This window comes from Anolis carolinensis, chromosome 1 (assembly GCF_035594765.1).
Source record: "Anolis carolinensis isolate JA03-04 chromosome 1, rAnoCar3.1.pri, whole genome shotgun sequence".
In the NCBI taxonomy this organism is placed as follows: domain Eukaryota; kingdom Metazoa; phylum Chordata; class Lepidosauria; order Squamata; family Dactyloidae; genus Anolis; species Anolis carolinensis.
In genome coordinates this window covers 95,143,511-95,163,543 of record NC_085841.1, presented here as the reverse complement: position 1 = coordinate 95,163,543, position 20,033 = coordinate 95,143,511, and the positions used below count along the sequence as shown (strand labels likewise).

Genomic DNA, 20,033 nt, shown 5'->3' with positions numbered 1-20,033 from the left:
TGCCAGTGGTTCTGAAATAACTTCCTTTTTTATTTTCTCATCTTCCACCCTACTGAGTTGGCACTTTTTTTTCTTCGCAATAAATTTTGACTTGACAAAGAAGGCATATCTCCCATAAGTGTTTAATCAATTTTGAATAAGAGAAAAGTTCTGTGATATTTGCTCAGCAAGATGGGACAGTGACAGGATCATATAGTCATAGTACAGTATGTGTGGATCTTCAAATTCCCGTCAACTTCTGATAACCCATGAATTTCACAATGTTTACTAAGGTAAAGAACACTCAGAAGTGGTTTGCCAGTTGCTTCGTCTGAAATCGAGCCAACAGCACTTCATATTTATTGTCAATCTTTTAGGTATACAAGTGTAATCTAAAGGTACAAGTCTGTGCCTTTAGATTAACAAAATGGGATGAATGCTTTAAAATTGGCACTGTTCCCCAATAATACTGAAAATTCTAGGACTGTCCTCCAGAAGTGAACAGCTTTATGGGTGAGAGGGAAGAAAAGCACCATCAAAGATTTTGTTAATTATTGTGAAATAGTGTTTTTTATACTGAGCAGAGTTTCAGATCACAATTATATTCATCTTCGTTGACGTCTTGAATGGTCAAACCCTGGTTTTACTTCTTGTATCCTTTCAGGTTGTTTAACAGCAACTTCTGCTATCAATAATTAAGGCAGCCTCTTCAGCACTGCAACTGAGAACACACAGCGAAGTATTAGCCTGAAAATAAAAGTCTTCCTGGCAGGATACCTGAGTTACATCATAAAACACACTGCAACCCAATTATTTCTTCAAAAAGATTTCATAAAGTCTAGCTAGTGTTGACTAAATAGGCAATCCAATGAGCTGAAAGTGAAATTCTGTTCTGCCTCGTAAGGTTTTCCGATTCCCTTGAAAAACAGTCAAATGCAAAATTTCAGACAGCATAAAAAACTGCATGATTTAGACTAACAGCGTGAAAACAAAGTAGATGAGTTGCATCAGCAGAACCTATGGTAAGTGTTTTATTTCCTCTGCAAGTAAAACAGGAAAACAAGCAGTAACAAGAGAAGGTTAAGCAAGCTTGTCAGACCTTATATTTCAACCCACTGCAATGAAATGGTTTTCCAGATCTAGAGACAACTGAAGACTTGTGTTGTGATGTGCCATAGAGCAACATGCCTGGGAGAAAGAAAATAAAAAAATTGCAACCAAACTAATCTGTAGCCGCTAAGTTGCCATTTGATAACTTCATTGCTCATTCAATGTACCAGTGAGCACATACAAAACACAAACTTTAAAAAAATTAGTCATCTAATGAAGCAGTAAACGGTGAAACCAAGCAGAAACTCACTTGGCATGAAGTACTCCTACTTGTGTAATAATTAGACACTTTAGTAGTTTCTTCTATAAAATCTCCAAAGACAAAGGCTACTCAATGCACTGTTACAAATTGTAATTAGGAAATTGATTGCTCTCTGATAGTAACTAAACCAAATGCAAACTAAAACTTAGTTGTTGTGTGTTTTCCGGGTTGTCTGGCCATGTTCCAGAAGCATTCTCTCCTGATGTTTCGTCCACATCTATGGCAGGCATTCTCAGAGGTTGTGAGGTATATTCTCTTGTATATATATACCTCACGACCTCTGAGGATGCCTGCCATAGATGTGGGTGAAACATCAGGAGATAATGCTTCTGGAATATGGCCATACAGCCCGGAAAACACACAACAACCCTGTGATTCCCTCCATGAAAGCCTTCGATAAAACTTAGATCACTACTTTGGGGTCCTACATTACATTAGTAACATCACAGAGTTCACCCTTAACAATTCCCTTTAGAAATTTTAAAATACTTAGAGTGCTTCCCTCAACCTTTCAATCCTGAAAACATTTTGCTCTATGTTAAATTAATCATGTACCTGCAGTTTTTCCTTGTTTGTCACATTTTCTAACCACTTTGTTATCCTCAGTATTCCTTCCTAATTATTTATGCTTTTGCACTTATGATGCAAGTTTATGTGTATATCTCACAGAGGAACTAAAGATGACTAAATAAAATTAAAGCAATACTCTTATTTTCCTGGGAATAAACTTTGTTAAACTCAGTGGCATTAGTTTCATAGTAATCACACAGTGTAGTATTGCATGTTTTAAAACAACAAATCCTACTCACCTTCCACACTATCAGAGCAAGAGGTTCCAATGCCAGTGTCCCCACTGTCAGAAGCTATGCTGTGCCTCCTGATGTGGCTACTCCGACCGCTTGATGGGGCAGTTGTGGCTTGCCACAATGGATCAGGACCAGGCAACCATCCTGATGAGGAATATTCTGGGCCTGTAGAAGGAAGTATACTATGTTAAATCAACTTTACATAATAATGCATCTGTATATGTAACATTAAGGAACAACAAAACATGTAGCCCTTTCAATGCTACGCTAATGGCACTGTTCACCACAGAAGTTGCAAATGGATTGGAATTCATAAAAATAAAAACTCACTTGCTCATCTAAAATAATATTCCTGCTGACCTGCAACTTCAGTTTACTTGGAACCCACAAAATACTCAATTTTTTAATATTCATTTGTCTGTTAAGATCTTGAGAAAACAAGAAGTAATACAAATTGAAAACTGTGCTTTTACACCAGTATAAAAAGTTGTTTTTCAATCCAGACTATTTTGTATTAATTATTTCATGTTCATTTATGAATTCATTGGCTAAAATGTTTTTAGGAGAACCACAATTATTTGAGGGATGAAACGCAACTGTTTCCAAAAGGACTTTTAACCATTTCCCTCCAGTGATGTTCTGCTAAGTGAAATCTGTAAGACCCTTAACAAGAGACCAGATTATAGCAACCATGACATTAAGCTATCACAATGACATAAAGCCTCTATATTAATAAACTGTTAGCCTTTTTCCCCCATAAATCTGAAACACACCAAAAATATAGTAAATCTCATTCAGCCCATTCATTGGTAAATTTCATAATTCCCCTACTGGCCAAATAAAAACTTGTCAGCACAATGTGACACAAAGCATCCCCTGTAGTCAGGAACACCATCTACACCTACTATTATGAAGTTTTATGAATTAATAGCTGCTGAACATATTCCTGGCTTCTATTAGTGCAGGATACCCAGAGTTCTAAAGTGTTATTTAATTTAAATAATAAAAGAGGTCATAAAGCAATTAAGTTATGGAAATCTCACATATTGTTGTTTAAGTGGAAGCTCCTTCCTTGGAAGCTTTTAAATAGAGATTGGGTGGCCATCTGCAGGGGGTGCTTTTTCCTGCATGGCAGGGGGCCTAGATGGCCCATGTCATCTCTTCCAACTCTATTATAATAAGTAACTTCACATCACATCAACAAATACTTTATATTGTACGATGTGAAAACATTCAGCTAGTAACCTTCAGTGCACAATTTTTTTTAAAAAAAAAGAACTTCTAAAGACACAGAGATTCAGTACTGCTGTTCATGAAGTGTAGCCAAAGAAGTCCTTGTAAAAGAGGAATTAAAATCATTTCAATTTATATAATAGAAACAACACATTCTGTCCTCTGGAATATTTTGTTCTCAAAGTAGTTTGGACTAATCTGGAAATCTCATTAAAATTAAAATGTGAAAATATACACTACTGTTTATATTTCACATTTAAAATATTTTTATGTAGATTCAACATTTATAGTTGTTTTCCATCCAGTTACAATACTATCTTAACCTGTTACAAATAGCCATTTTTTCATAAGCCATTTTACAGTGTTTTCATCTTTATGATTACATCTTTATTAATGTCACTAACATAAAGATAGGTAAGTATAGTTTTCCCCAGTCTGCACTATCCTCTGTCTTCTGTACATATACAGGCAGTCCCCAAGTTACAAAAAGATAGGTTATGTAGGTTTGTTTTTAGGTTGAACTTCTATATATGTTGAAACATTTCTTAAGTGTAAGTCCAGTCATATACATATACATATACATATACATATACATATACATATATATATATATATATAAAAGCTTTGGACAGAATAGGGAAGGGTTAACAACCCTGTGATGTTTATTTTGCTGTCTATGCCCCTGTTCAGAAGATTAAACCTCACTTTCTGTCCCTGTGATAATGGGATTAAAAATTGATTGCTGTGAAAACAAAGATTGGTAATAAAGCTTTAGCTGAGACACCTTTTCCCCATGATAACTTTCTCAGGAGTGAATTTCCATTCCAAGGAGTAGATTTCTCTCACCTCCTGTTGTCTTACCACCGCTCTTAACTATGAGTTGTTTGTAAGTCAGATGTATGTAACTCAGGGACTGCTTGTATACAGAAATTTAATGTTTCAGCAAGATTATATATAGCATACTGTTTAACTGTTTAACTTGATTCTCGCCCTGTGCTAGACATGCATGTTTATAAAGCTGAGGTACCAAAATGTTTAAAGAGTACTGCAGAACACAACTGTGTTGACTGCCATGTCATCAGTATTATCTCCAGTTCCCTAAATCCCTCCCCCCAGAATTTGACTTTACAATGGAAATATTGAAATAGTTGTATTGAACCAAGAAAAACATGGGCAGACAATATATAAGAATGGCTATGATGCTAGCATTGACTTGCTGCTCCTTCTTCAGTCATGCCAGTCAGAACAAACTGCCATGTTAACTAGTTTGCAAAGAGAGAGGAATAGAAAAGCACTACACACTGATGACAAGAAACATTTCAGCAAATTCTGAAACCTCTGCAAATGCCAAAATAGTCCTGGTTCCCACTGAATTCTCAAATCTACACAATTCTTTGAATATGTACAGATATGTACAAATAAAGTATTTTTTATTTATTTCATGTCAAAAGCATTGCATAACAAATACATTTTAAAATGATGAAAAAAAGGAAATCACAAGCAACTAAATAGTTTTAGACCAAAAGCGGGCAACAGCAACCCCATTGTCCGCAGCTTTAAACAACTCCTCCTCCGTACATGAGGCAGGACATTGTGGGCAAGCATACATATGCGGGGATGAACAAAGTATTTATAAATATTCACCAGGTTAGTTTCTTTATCGAGCTTTATTTTATAGTAAGAAATTCTACAAAAATTAAACTGAGAAATGCAATTAGGAAAAGACAATTTTGAGGTCGTAGTTACATGCAGTTATATAGTTGAATCTGTATATCTCATGAAACTACACATAGATTCCTACATGGACCTTGTTCCCAGAGAAGATGCTCAAGTCTGCCACTGGAGGATCCGGCTACACCCTAGTAACTGCTTTATGTGTTTGAAAGAGTTGTCTAAAATAAAACTAATAGAAGGAATGCTGACCAGCTATTGCGCTTATAATACTATAGAAGCTATTGTACTAGCAAATATATACTTAGAACTAAATGAAATACGTGCTTTGACATAATTATACTCTAATCTATATATGTAAAAAGGATTTAAAAAATTGGCCTAGGACAAAACAACAAAACTACACATCCCAGAAACACTAAACTTGGCAACACAACCCCTCATCCATGCCTCTACGTTCATACAACAAAAAGAAAAGAAAAATAATGTCCTAATTAGAGGGAGAGGAATGATTGTTTTTTATCCAATTGCTGCCAGTTAGAAGGCTAAACTCTGCCCACTTGGTCTCCTAGCAACCTACTCAACCAAGGGGACAGGCACAGTTAGGCCTCAGGCCTCTTCCATGCTGCCTATAAGATACAGATTATCTGATTTGAACTGGATTATATGGCAGTGTAGATTCAAGGCCCTTTCACACAGCTATATTACCAACTTATAATCTTATATTATCTGCTTTGAACTGGATTATCTTGAGTCCACACTGCCAGATAATTCACTTCAGTGTGCATTTTATACAGCTGTGAAGAAGGGGCCTCATATAATCCAGTTCTAAGCAGATAATATAAGATTATAAATATACAGTAGAGTCTCAGTTATCCAACATAAACAGGCCGGCAGAATGTTGGATAAGTGAATATGTTGGATAATAAGAAGGGATTCAGGAAAAGCCGATTAAACATCAAATTAGGTAATGATTATACAAATTAAGCACCAAACATCATGTTATACAACAAATTTGATAGAAAAATAGTTCATTGCTCAGTAATGCTATGTCGTAATTACTGTATTTACAAATTTAGCACCAAAATATCACAATGAATTTAAAACATTGACTACAAAAACATTGACTACTAAAAGGCAAACTGCGTTGGATAATCCAGAACACTGGATAAGCGAATGTTGGATAAGTGAGATTCTACTGTAATATGAAATAATTACTGTGGTAATCCAGTCCAACCCAATTCTGCCATGGAGGACACAATCCAAGCACGCCCAACAGATGGCTACCCAGCCTCTCAATAATAATAATAATAATAATAATAATAATAATAATAATAAGAAGAAGAAGAAGAAGAAGAAGAAGAAGATCGTCGTCATCATCATCATCATCATCATCATCATCATCATCATAAGGTTAGGAGACACCCCTAAGGATCATCCAGTTCAACTTCCTTCTACCATGCAAGACGACACAAACCAAGCACTCCTGACAGATGGCCATCCAAGATCTGCACAGTAATAATACAAATCGAATCATAGCATCAGACAGTTAGGAGAGACCCCTATAGACCATCCAGTCCAACCCAACTCTGCCATTGCACGATACAATCCAAGCATTCCCAACAGATGGCCAGCCAGCCTCTCAATAAGAATAATAAGAATATCATACAATCCTAAGGTTAGCAGATACCCCTAAGGATCATCCAGTTCAACTTCCTTATATCATGCAGGAGGACACAATCCAACCACTCCTGACAGATGGCCATCCAATATCGGCACAATAATAATACACATCGAATCATACCATCAGACACCCCTAAAGGCCATCCAGTCCAACCCAATTCTGCCATGCAGGACACAATCCAAGCACTCCCAACAGATGGCCAACCAGCATCTCAATACTAATAATAATAACAACAACAACAACAACAACATCATCATCATACAATCCTAAGGTTTGGAGTGACCCCTAAGGATCATCCAGATCAACTTCCTTCTACCATGCAGGAGGACACAATCCAAGCACTCCTGACAGATGGCCATCCAGCCTCTACATAATAATGATGATGATGATGAAGATGATCATGATAATAATAATAATAATAATAATAATAATAATAATAACAACAACAACAATAATAGAAGCATAGAATCCAAGAGTCTGGAAAGACCCCTAAGGGCCATCCAGCCCAACCCTTTCTACTATGCAGCAGGACACAATCCAAGCATTCACAACACATAGACAACATATAAATACTATCCAATACTACACAGGGACATAGGCCCCCTCTACCCTCACCACTTTCACAGTACACAAACAACCAAATGCATACTAAACATAAAGACAACCATACAACAGACATTCAATACCACCACTACCTCAACAAGTTCTCACCAACACCACCAGACAACACCACAGCAACGCATGGCCGGGTACAGCTAGTATGCTATATTCTAGCCAAAAATGGCCCAATTTTGTTCACTTCAGTGATGGAACATAGAAAACAATGATGTTAAATAAGTAAGACTGCAAGACCAACTAAAGGTACTACAGTTTAAAAAAACCAGAAAGAGCAACATTCATTCCTCCTTTGTGGAACATGAGTTTTTCATACAGAAGAGGATGAGTCAACCAATAGGGAAGGGGACTTCGTGCCCTAACAGGCCAGGGGAGGCCGCTCCACAGATGGCCCTTGTATTCCCAGCTCCCCCTACTTTGACCTGTGTCCTCCTTCCTTCTTCCAGGGAGACGAGCTGGGAAGCACAGCCCCTTGGCCTCCAGCTTACCAGTCTCCTTGGCCAGACTGGGTGGAAGGCACTGGGAGCAGGAAGCCCAAGGAAAAACTGTCCCAAGTTTTTCATGTGCTTTCAATAATTTTCATCATCGTTAATATCGAAATCAAGATATTAGTTAATTGCATTTACACCTAGAGCAGGAAATTCACTATCACAGGTTGAAATATATTATAGCCTGCTCTCAAGTTCTCAAATATGGTACAACTGATAGCTATACAGGTAGTCCCCAAGGTTTGAACAAGATAGGTTCTATAAATGGATTCTTAAGTTGAATTTGTATGTAAGTTGGGACAGATAGAATGTTTAAGTGTAACTCTAGCCAAAAACATATATATGTGTGTGTGTGTGTGTATGTTAGCTTTGGATAGAACACGGAAAGGTTAACACCCCTGTGGTGTTTATTTTGCTATCAGCATCCCTGTGGTGCAGCAGGTTAAACTGCTAAGCTGCAAAACTTGATGATCGGAAGGTCAGTAGTTGGAATTCGCAGAATGGGGTGAGCTCCCATTGTTAGCCCCAGCTTCTGACAACCTAGCAGTTTGAAAACATGCAAATCTTCTGAACAGGGAAGTAAAGGTTCAGAAGATTTCACCTCACTTTCTGTCCCTGTGATAACTGGATTTTGAAAAAAAAATGGCTTGTTTTGGAAACAAGGATTGATGATAAAGCTTCAGGGAAGACTCCTTTTTCCCCATAATAATTCTTACAGGGAAGTAAAGGTAAAGGTTTCCCCTTGTCTCTGGATAATGCCGGCTCTTTGGCTTAGAAATGGAGATGAGCACCCCCCCCCCCCCCCCCGAGTCGGACGTAACTAGACTTAATTCTTACAGGAGCAAATTTCCCTTCCTAGGGATAGATTTCTCTCACTTACTATTGTCTCACTCCCTATTCTTAACAATGAGTCAGATGTTTGTAATTCGGGGACTGCCTGTATATCTGAACCAGCAACAAATTTTGTAAAATATAAAAGTAAATAATATGTCTATAGATCTCACATGTAAAATTGCGTTTTATGATGTGACAGTCTTAAAAAAACATATATTCTAATATATATTAGATTAGATACGTTAGGAGCTATATCAGATAAAGGGGCTGGGCTGTGGCACAGACTGGTTAGTAGCCAGCTGCAATAAATCACTATGACCAAGAGGTCATGAGTTCGAGGCCAGTCTGTGTCGGAGTGAGCACCTGACAATTGAAATAAAAAAATAGCCCTGCTCGTTGTTGACCTAAGCAACCTGAAAGATAGTTGCATCTATCAAGTAGGAAATTTAGGCACCACTTATATGTGGGGAGGCTAATTTAAATAAATTACGACGCCATAAAAATCGTCCAGCACTGTTTGGAATGAGGAAGTCGGCGTCACAGTGGATGATGAAGCAGCTGCTCCCGTGGCCAGAATCAAGCAGACCCTCAGGAAGCTGGAAGTTAAATTGCCTCTGTGTGTCTCTATGTTCACATGGCATTGAATGTTTGCCATGTAAATGTACATTGCGATCCGCCCTGAGTCCCCTTCGGGGTGAGAAGGGCGGAATATAAATACTGTAAATAAATAAATAAAATTCTCCAAAAGCACACACAAGGAAGAACAAAATGACATAAAAGAGGAAGACAAGATACAAGGAACATAAATAATGCACTTCAGTCTTCCAAATCTGTGGACTTAAGTGGCAACTCAATTAGAATAAAAATTGTTTAATTTACTATTCTACTTATGTAAAACTCCAGTGCTGATCTATATTATGTCATAATTCAAAATTCGTAGCTGTTGATTCTTCATGCATCTAATGAAATCATGTATATACAGTATTCCCTCACTACTTTTGTAGTTCGCTTTTCGCTAACTTGCTGTTTCGTAGTTTTTAAACAAACATTAAAATATTATAAATCATAAAAAATTATGATTTACAGTGGTGATGGTCTCAGTTGGGTGTGGGCTGCGGAGTGGAGGAGCCCAAACAACTGCGGGAGGAGAAAGAGGCGGAGCCATGTTCTCCTGCCTCTTTCTTCCCTTCTTCCCATCCTTCCTTCCCTTCCCTTCCCCCCTCCCTCTTTCTACTTTCTTCCTAAGGAGAAGCCTTGCATCCCTAATTTGCGGATTTTCACGTATCACGGATTGTCCTGGAATGTAACCCCTACGATAAGTGAGGGAATACTGTAATTTACTTTCATTTAAATGGTATACAGTAATCTCCATTCAACAAATATTTTTATTAAATAAGCAATCGTCATGGGCATTTTCAAATTACACACATATGGAAGTGTATAAGGAAAATGGCACTTGTTGCAAAATTTCATGATATTTAATCTAATAGAAGGAAGAAGAAAAGAAGAACACTGCTCAAAGACTGCATGGGTGTTCTGAGAACTAGCCATTAATTTTAAATAAATTTAAATATTCAAGCTGGGTTTAGAAAAGGCAGAGGAACGAGATACCAAATTGCCAATATCTGCTGGATAATGGAAGAAGGCAGGGAGTTTAAGAAAAACATCTGTTTCTGTTTTACTGACTATTCTAAAGCCTTTGACTGTGTGGATCATAATAAATTGTGGCAAGTTCTTGGTGGTATGGGGATATCACCTTGTCTGTCTCCTGAGGAATCTGTGTAACAACCAAGTAGCAACAGTAAGAAGAAACCATGGAACAACAGACTGGTTCAAGATTGGAAAAGGAGTACAGCAGGGCTGTATATTCTCACCCTACCTATTCAACTTGCATGCGGAACACATCATGCAACGTGCGGGGCTTGATAAATCCAAGGCTGGAGATAAAATTGTTGGAAGAAACATTAACAATTTTAGATATGCAGATGATACCACTTTGATGTCTGAAAGCGAGGAGGAGCTGAGAAGCCTTATAACCAAGGTGAAAGAAGAAAGCGCAAAAGCTGGGTTACAGTTAAACGTCAAAATAAAAAACCAAGATTATGGCAACCAGACTGATTGATAACTGGCAAATAGAGGGAGAAAACATGGGAAGCAGTGACAGACTTTGTATTTCTAGGCTCAAAGATTACTACAGACACAGACTGCAGCCAGGAAATTAGAAGACCTTTACTTCTTGGGAAGAGAGCAATGACCAATCTCGATAAAATAGTGAAGAGCGGAGACATCACACTGGCACACTAAGGTCCGCATAGTAAAGCAATGGTACTCCCCGTAGTAACCTATGGAGGGGAGAGCTGGATCACAAGGAAGGCTGAGTGAAGGAAGATAGACGCTTTTCAACTGTGGTGTTGGAGGAAAATTCTGAGAGTGCCTTGGGCTGCAAGAATATACAACCAGCCCATGCTCCAGGAAATAATGGCCTACTGCTCACTGGAGGGAAGGATATTAGAGGCAAAGATGAAGTACTTTAGCCACATAATGAGAAGACAGGAAAGCTTTGAGAAGAAAATGATGCTGGGGAAAATGGAAGGAAAAAGGAAGAGGGGCTGACCAAGGGCAAGATGGATGGATGATATTCCTGAAGTTACTGGCTTGACCTTGAAGGAGCTGGGGGTGGCGACAGTCGACAGGGAGCTCTGGCGTGGGCTGGTCCATGAGGTCACGAAGAGTTGGAATCGACTGAACGAATAAACAACAACATATATACAAGAATGGGGAAAGGAAGATCTCAGCAGGAATATCTTCTTTGACCTCTTCACCCACCACTTGCACCAAGCAGTCATCATCATTTATACAGTGATGCACAAACACGGCATATTATGTCACAGTCCAGAGGGCTGGAAATGCAATTAGAGAGACACAAGCAAGAAAAAAGTCAGCCTGTAAATAATATGCTTCAGTACAAACTGAAAAGTTTTTTAAAGCTCATGTTTAAGTTTGAGCACATCTGTGTAACACATAAAAATGGATGGGATTTCCACCAGCCAGTTTTCATGTTTTTCAGATTTTACTTGATCCTATTTATTTATTTATTTACAGTATTTATATTCCGCCCTTCTCACCCTGAAGGGGACTCAGGGCAGATCACATTATGTACATATAGGGCAAACATTCAATGCCCATACACACATTGAACCGAGACAGAGACACACACAGACAGACGCAGAGGCAATTTAACCTTTTCCTGAGGGGATGTTCGATTCTGGCCACAGGGGGGAGCAGCTGCTTTATCATCCACTCTGATGGCACTTCCTCACTTCCTCATTCCAACGTTGTAAATTAGTTAAACTTGCCTCCCCACTTTTTTTTATAAGTGGTACCTTATTTCCTACTTGATAGATGCAACTATCTTTCAGGTTGCTAGGTAAGCAACGAGCAGAGGCTATATTTTATTTTTAATTGACGGGTGCTCACCCCGCCATGGGCTGGCCTCGAACTCATGACCTCATGGTCAGAGTGATTTATTGCAGCTGTTTACCAGTCTGCGCCACAGCCCAGCCCCTTATTTTAGTGGGGACTTTGGATATCTTTGATATCCCAATCAAAGAGAAAGAACTATAGCAAATAACATTTCATTATATTCTTCTGTTTGCAATCCTAAATTTAATTTTAGTACTGCTAATTTTAGACTGTGTACTGGGGAAATCTGTTTTTAAATAAAATGTAAAGAGGGTACTGAAAAACAAGGGTATAAGTAGGAAATGAAAAAGGAGGCAAGTTCCACATGCTAATTGATGATCAATGGTTCATACCTTTAAAATTACTGAATGGTCCAATCTTTTGGAGAGTGTTGTCTACAACTTCAGAGATTTCTTTTGAATGCTGCTGAAATAGGCCTTTCTTTATACAGGCTTAAATGAGTTGAGCTTTTTAAAGAAATAAAGAGTTGACCATCTATTAGCACATGGAGCTTGTCTCGTTTTCATTTCCTGCTTTAATAAAATGGCCTCACAAGAATTTCAGTAACTAGGGAGAAGCTTCTTTGTTTTATGCAACTAACAGCCCCTTCTCATGGCAAAAATCTATTTCTTCTATTTAAAACTTATTTTCTTTCAGACAAACACACACAAATACAAAATCCAAAATTCTCCAAACTGAAGAATAGAAAAATACTTTTCCAATTCTGTTTATGGAACAGTGCAAATTGCAGTAATCATCCATGTATATACATGAAGATTTGTTTGGCTAAATTATTTCACTTATCCAAACATGCCTTATTATTCAAGTGTGGTGGAGTGGGGGCTTCAGAACACCATTGTTCATCCCTCCCTATTATTTCTCTGCCTATTAACTTTTACATAGTCAGTTAATTCATAGCAAAAATAGAAATCTCGAGTTGCAGATGTTTCTTATTTCATTTTGGCACACAAAAGCAACACATTAGCTCATGCCTGCTATACTGGCTCACCTCCCCATTCTTTCTAACCAATGCACTCTTCACCCTACAGAAACTGTCCTCCATTATTGTATATGAGAAGGCTCTTTTGACATCTTCATGGTGTTTTACACCACATTACTTTCAGAATTGAGTTTTCAGTAAGCCTGGACAGAATGTGCTTTCTCTGGTAGATGCTGAGAACTGTAATACAGCCTTTTCAGAGTTATGAAGTTATTAAAAACCATTTTAAAAAGGAGAATGTAACAACAGTTGGTGCCACTCTGCAAAATTAACGAACTGTAGAGCGCTAGGCAAGGCTTGACTGCACAAAACTTTTGCATACTTCAAAGCAAAGGTACAGATTTGTCAAAATCAAGCCTCAAGCAATCTTATTGCCATTGTGCGACATGGCAATAGCTCAAAAGCTCACTGAGTGGCTACACGTTGAAGAGCTGCTAAGATCATTATGACCCTGAAGTAAGATGACCTTCACAACATTATTATAACTACTTAAAAACTGAACAATATTAGCTATATTTGCAATGCATTTTCAAGTTACCATTGTACAAGATCTCTCATACTGCTAAGAACTTTTCATCAGGAAATTGGTCTTTATCAATTTAAACTAAGAAGTTGTGATGGAGGGCAACGGCAACAGGTAGGGGTGAGAAGAGACTTTGGCAGCTGCTCCTACGGTGGTAGACTCAGTGTTCTAGAATAAGAGCTATGAGTAACAGCTGAGGGAGCTGAATATGTTTAGATTGGAGAAAAGAAGGCTGAGAGGAGACATGATTTTTCATTTTTATGAGTTTCCTCAGATCTTTTATCACACCATGTTTATTTTAATGTGATTTTATGATGTTACAGTAGCCCAATGCTACTGGCCCTGTTGTAATGGTCACACAGTATTTTACTGTTTTAATTGAGTGTGATATTGGTTTTTAAGTGTGTTTTACTATTGTTGGTTTTTACTATATTTTGTATTATATGTGGCAGTAATCTTGCCATTCTGTAAGACCACTCTGGGTCCCCTTGGGGGAGAAGAGCGGTATATAAATTAAATAAATAAATAAATGTTTTATTGATCTGTTTTTATTTTGATGTGTTTTATTACAATGTCTGTAATCATCTGGGCTTGGCCCCGTGTAAGCTGCCCCGAGTCCCTTTGGGGAGATAGAGGCAGGGTATAAAAACAAAGTTGTTGTTATTATTATTACATGATAGCCATCTTTATGTATTTGAAAGAATGGCACATTGAGGAGGGGGCAAGGTTGCTTTCTGCTGCTCTGCAGATTAGGACATGGAGCAATGAATTTAAATTGCAGGAAAAAAGATTCCACCAAAGCATTAGGAAGAACTTCCTGATGATAAGAGCTGTTTGGTAATGGAATATGTTGCCCTGGAGCATGGTGGAGTCTCCTTCTTCAGAGGCTTGTAAACAGTAGTTTGATGGCCATCTGTCAGGGGTGCTTTGTGTATTCCTGCATAGTGGCAGTTGGACTGGACGGCCCTTGAGGTCTCTTCCAATTCTATGATTCTAACATCTAGAGCAGGACTTCTTAAACTTTTTCAAATTGTGATCCTTTTTTGCCTGAGAGATATTTATGTAACCCTGGGTACATAGGTATATTAAACAGGTATACAATTCAAACTTTTTTTTGAATAACAGATGGCTAAATCTGTGGACACAGTGGAGCAATTTTACCACAGCAATAACAATTAGTGCATGCCATAATAAGTTAGAGAGAGATTACACCTTTTTCTCCGACCGCCACCAATCTTGGTCACGCATCGATATGGTATGGGCCTCAAATACACTTGTAACCAAAGTTAACAAAGTACAAATTCTTCCGAGGGTAAATTCTGATCATTGCCCGGTTAAAGTTGAAATTAAAGTTAATCAGAGATTGAGGAGATGGAGATTAAATGAGAACCTCCTTAAAACAGAAGTGGATATAGAAAAAAATAAGAAGCTGCTGAAAGAATATTTTGAGATTAATAATAATAAGGAAATCAATATGGAAACAGTCTGGGATGCGAGTAAGGCTGTGATGAGGGGGTACTGTTTATCTCGGAAAAACAGAGAAGAGAGGAAATGCAAACAAAAATGTATAAAGAATTAAAAGAAAAAGAAAAACTTTTTAAAAATAACCCAAGAGACAAAAAAATAAGACTAGACATAGAATTGATTAAGAATAGAATTAACTCAGCCCAAATAGAAAAAAATGGCAAGAAATCTAAAATACTTAAAAATGAACCACTTTGCAAATGCTAACAAACCAGGCAAGTGGCTATCCAAGAAATTAGAAAAAAGGAGGCAACAACAGCATATAACACAGATAATAAGGGAAGGGAAAACTTACAGAACAGATGTTGATATTGCAAAACAATTTAAGGAGTTCTATAAAAAGCTATACCAAAAAGATCAGGTTAAAAGAAAAGACATTATAAAATATATAGAAAGAGCTAAATTGGGTAAACTCACAGAGAAAGAAAGGGGAGTGCTTAACAAGCCGATTGATGAGGATGAGATTAAGCAGGCAATAAAAAACCTCCCCAACAACAAAGCACCAGGCCCGGATGGAATAACAGCTATCTATTATAAATTATTTCAAGAGGAGTTGATCTGTTATTTAAAAGAAATTATGAATAATATCTTGAACCATGCAAAAATACCAAGTTCATGGCAAAGCGTGAACATAACACTAATCCATAAAGAAGGGACTGATCCATCAGACGTAAAAAATTATTGCCCCATTTCCTTGTTAAATAACGATTACAAAATTTTTGCAAATATAATTTCTAACAGACTAAAGGTCTTTTTAAAGGACAGAATTAATGAAGATCAAACGGGTTTTTTACCTAATAGATATATGAGAAATAATATAAGGACTGTGTTAAATATAGTCGGATATTATGAAAATAATCCACAAAAAGAAGTAGGCCTCCTCTTTTTAGAAGGAGAGAAGGAGGGAGGGTGAGGAAGAAGAGAAAATGAAGAAGGCAAAGGGGGAAGGAAGGAAGGAGAGAAGGGAGGAAGGAAGGAGAGAAGGGAGGAAGGAAGTAAAGAGGTAGAGAAGGAATGAAAGAGAGAAAGAAGAAAGGAAAGAAAAAGGGGGGAAGGCAGAAATGAAGGAGGGAAGGAAAGAGAGAAGGAAAGGAGAGAAAGTGGGAGGGAAGGAAGGATGGGGAAGGGAGGGAGGGAGGAAAGAGAGAAGAGAGATGGAAAAAAGGGGGGAAAGTCAGAAGGAAAGAAAGAGGTAGAGAAGGAAGGAAGGAAAAATTACATTTATCAGAATATCAGAAATAATTAGAACCAGCACTTTCTCATTACAGTAGAGTCTCTCTTATCCAACACTCGCTTATCCAATGTTCTGGATTATCCAACGCATTTTTGTAGCCAATGTTTTCAATACATTGTGATATTTTGGTGCTAAATTCGTAAATACAGTAATTACTACATAGCATTACTGTGTATTGAACTACTTTTTCTGTCAAATTTGTTATATAACATAATGTTTTGGTGCTTAATTTGTAAAATCATAACCTAATTTGATGTTTAATAGGTTTTTCCTTAGTCTCTCCTTATTATCCAACATATTCGCTTATTCAACGTTCTGCCGGCCCGTTTACGTTGGATAAGCGAGACTGCTGTACTTTATTTTCCATATCACCACACTGGGCCACAGCAATGCGTGGCTGGGTACAGCTAACAGCACAGTACTAGACTCAATTTTGTGGAATGTTTACAACTGAATGTAATCAGATAAGACTTGATATATTGAAAGGGAAAACAAACTTTAAGGGCTAATTTTAATGTATGGTATGCATTACTATAAACTTGGAAAAGGATGAGAATCTTTGAAAAGAAATGCCCCAAATGCTAGCCAAGTCTCTGAAAACACAACTGGGTAATGAAGAACATGTAAGTGCAGCTATGTAGTAAACTAACAAACAGCTTGTATGTTGTGTTCAACTCCTACACATGAGATTACAAACCAAAGATAGGATTTGAAAGTTGTGTGGAAGGCAGTACACTTGATCCTGGAGACAGTGCACACACAGCGTACCTCCTATTATAGCATATAAGGAACAACAAATAGATTTTCTTTAACAATGACATCTGCTACTTTATGTACAATCAAACCATTTCAGGACCTTCGGGCCTCCTAAGCCGATCAATTTAAGATGTTTCTTATCTATGAAGCTGGACTATCACTGTGAATAAAAGCAATGCATGGAAAAGGTATTTCATATGCTGTGCTTTATATTAACAAGCAGGCTATTCAATAAGTGCCCATTCTGCTAGAATATTGGGTGAAGACCACTGTCTATTGCCAAAGAAGGATGAATCTAACATGTAACTGAGAAGACTGTAGCCTTTGTGAAACTGAACAATGAATGTCATTTTCATTCATTACTGATTCACAACAATGCTGATTTTATTTTACAGTGTTTAATAAGGATGGTTGTTTACAGTTCTTTTCCTGAAATATGACATTCTTAAGCCTAAATGTTGGAGAAATGATCAGATGATCATTACTGCAACATAACCAAATGCACGAAGACCGCAACTGAGCATTAACTCAGAAACTGCCCATCACAAGGGTTAGGTGTGAATATGGACAGCTGTGTTCTTGTTTCCTCTCTTTCAGCCACCCTCAGCACCATCACCGGAAGAAAATGCAATGTTTCATGTGAGCCTCCATCTGCTTTGAGATTTATTTTATCCCCTGCTTGCTCATTATGTAATTGTGTACCCAGGCACATTTGTTACAGCACTTCTTAAAAAGAAATTTTAAAAAGTCAAATAAGGTGACCAGAGAAGCAATGCCACTAATCAAGGCAATCCCAGCATAAATCCCCATCATAAAAGGAAAGAGAAAGAAATGGCCAGAAAGACATGGGAAGCACAAGAAGATTCTGTTGTTAAGTGGCAGGTATAATAGAAATCCTTGAAAAATCAAGGTTGTGCAGATCAAAACTACTGTATTGAAGATGTTCTACTGTTAGATAATTGTTTTGTATTTTACTGTAGTGTCAATATTGAAAAATACTGTATTAAAGATATATGGTCAATGAGAGCTCTTTAGCTTACAGTTCACTCCAATGAAAACACTTTTTTCAAGTTATTGCATTGTGTAATCTGAATCTGATACAGAATACACAGGAAGTTAAAAAAACAGTAGTAGTACAAATTGAAGCAAGAACCCACTTTCTGTTCAGATCACATGTGTATTTACCGAGCCAGAACATTCATCAGTCTAGACCTGAGGTTCCCAAACTTACTTGTCCTACCACCCCTTTTACAGAAAAAAAATTACTCTGCATCCCGGTGAAAACCTCCCTTCTTTAAGCAAATAAACAGAAAGATGTAGTAACAAATTTGCATTATTTTATGTATCTATATTTCTACCTACACCCTACAATATAATAGAAAGCTGTTGTATTTTTGTTACTAAGAAAACTAATAAAATAGGTTTTGTTCTTTACTCTACATTAGATATATCTATTTGATATTAAATTGTATTAAAATATCATGACATGAGCATATTCCTGCTGATGCATGCTGGACTTCCTGACAATGCATGACACGCTCATCTGCCAGAAGTTGCTTATTAAGACCTGTCAGCGGACTTTGACCATTGATAGATTATAACTTGCATTCTGTATGTTCATTTGGAAAACAAAGTAATCACAGTGACTTTAACTCTATGTTACACAACAGATGAAACATGTACAAACTTTTTTTTTAAAAAAAACTCTTTTCTTTGTGCTTCCACTGCACACATACACCCCCCCCCCCCCCCCAACTATACCCAAGGCTACCACTGCTCCTCTGGATCCTCTCAACGCCTCCCAGGGGCAATATCATCCATGTTGAGATGTACTGGTCTAGACTAATATTTTTGCCAGGGACTGGCAGCTCTCCAGGTTTCAGACAAATATCTTCCTTCCCTCCTTAGAGATCCTGGGGACTGAACCTAAAATCTTCAACAGTACAGCTCCTTACAAGGGACCAAATCATTAAACAGAAAATATGATAAACTTACCATTAATTCCCGTTTTTGCAAAGACAGCCCCGCATTCTTGCAGGCCAGCACTTCTCCATTTTTGTCTGTAGGGCTCCAATTTTTGAGCTTTAAAAGCTCAAAACAGATTTTTAAAATTACTTTATCCCTGCCACCACAGGCCCAAACCCATCCCACCACCCCAAGGACAAGGTAGACGTGAGTTATAGTCAGTTATCTTCATCCATAGAGCAATTGTTTCATGTTTGAACACAACTATCAAATTTATGAGATACCTAAAGCTCATAACAGATTGTGATCTCACTACATATGTTCAATTTTAAATTATGACATTACATATGATGTTGGTCACACTCATTATATACAACCTGAGACAAAGATTTGGCGAGAAAAAAACCTTATTGAAGGAACAGCAGATATTGTCAACATATTATAATTCTCACATAAACAACAGCACAGATTCAGGTAATTATTTCATGAGCGTACTGATGGCTGTCTTTATGAAGGTTTCTGGATCAATGATCCAAATTATTCAATAATTAGGAGGTTATGTTTCCAAGAAACATTTAGAAAAACACAATATCAGAAATTTTCATCATGGGACTCTACTTTGTACAGTTTAAACATGCTACAAATAGTTGTACAGTACTATAATGACTTACTTGACCATGATGGCTTTTGTGGGGTACTTTAAATCCAATCTTCTTTGACATACTTGTCAATGCTTCAGTGTATGGATACTCAAAACAAGTAAGGCTTTGTTGATTTACTCATGGGCTGCCACTGCAATTTGCAAGGATGAGAAAAGGCATATGCCTTCAAGTTTTCTATCAACTTATGTCAATTCCATAGACATAGTGTTTTCTTAGGCAATGAAT

At 37.5% G+C, this 20,033-nt stretch overlaps 1 protein-coding gene across 2 annotated transcripts in view; it reads right to left on the bottom strand.

Moving 5' to 3' along the window:
- Positions 1-20,033, bottom strand: part of cep85l (centrosomal protein 85 like) — a 146,191-nt gene that overhangs the window by 114,662 nt on the left and 11,496 nt on the right. For both annotated transcript variants that reach the window (XM_008120324.3, XM_003215594.4), the window contains exon 2: positions 2,161-2,322. In XM_008120324.3, the coding sequence (XP_008118531.2) occupies positions 2,161-2,322 (162 nt within the window). The remainder of the gene's footprint in view (positions 1-2,160; positions 2,323-20,033) is intronic.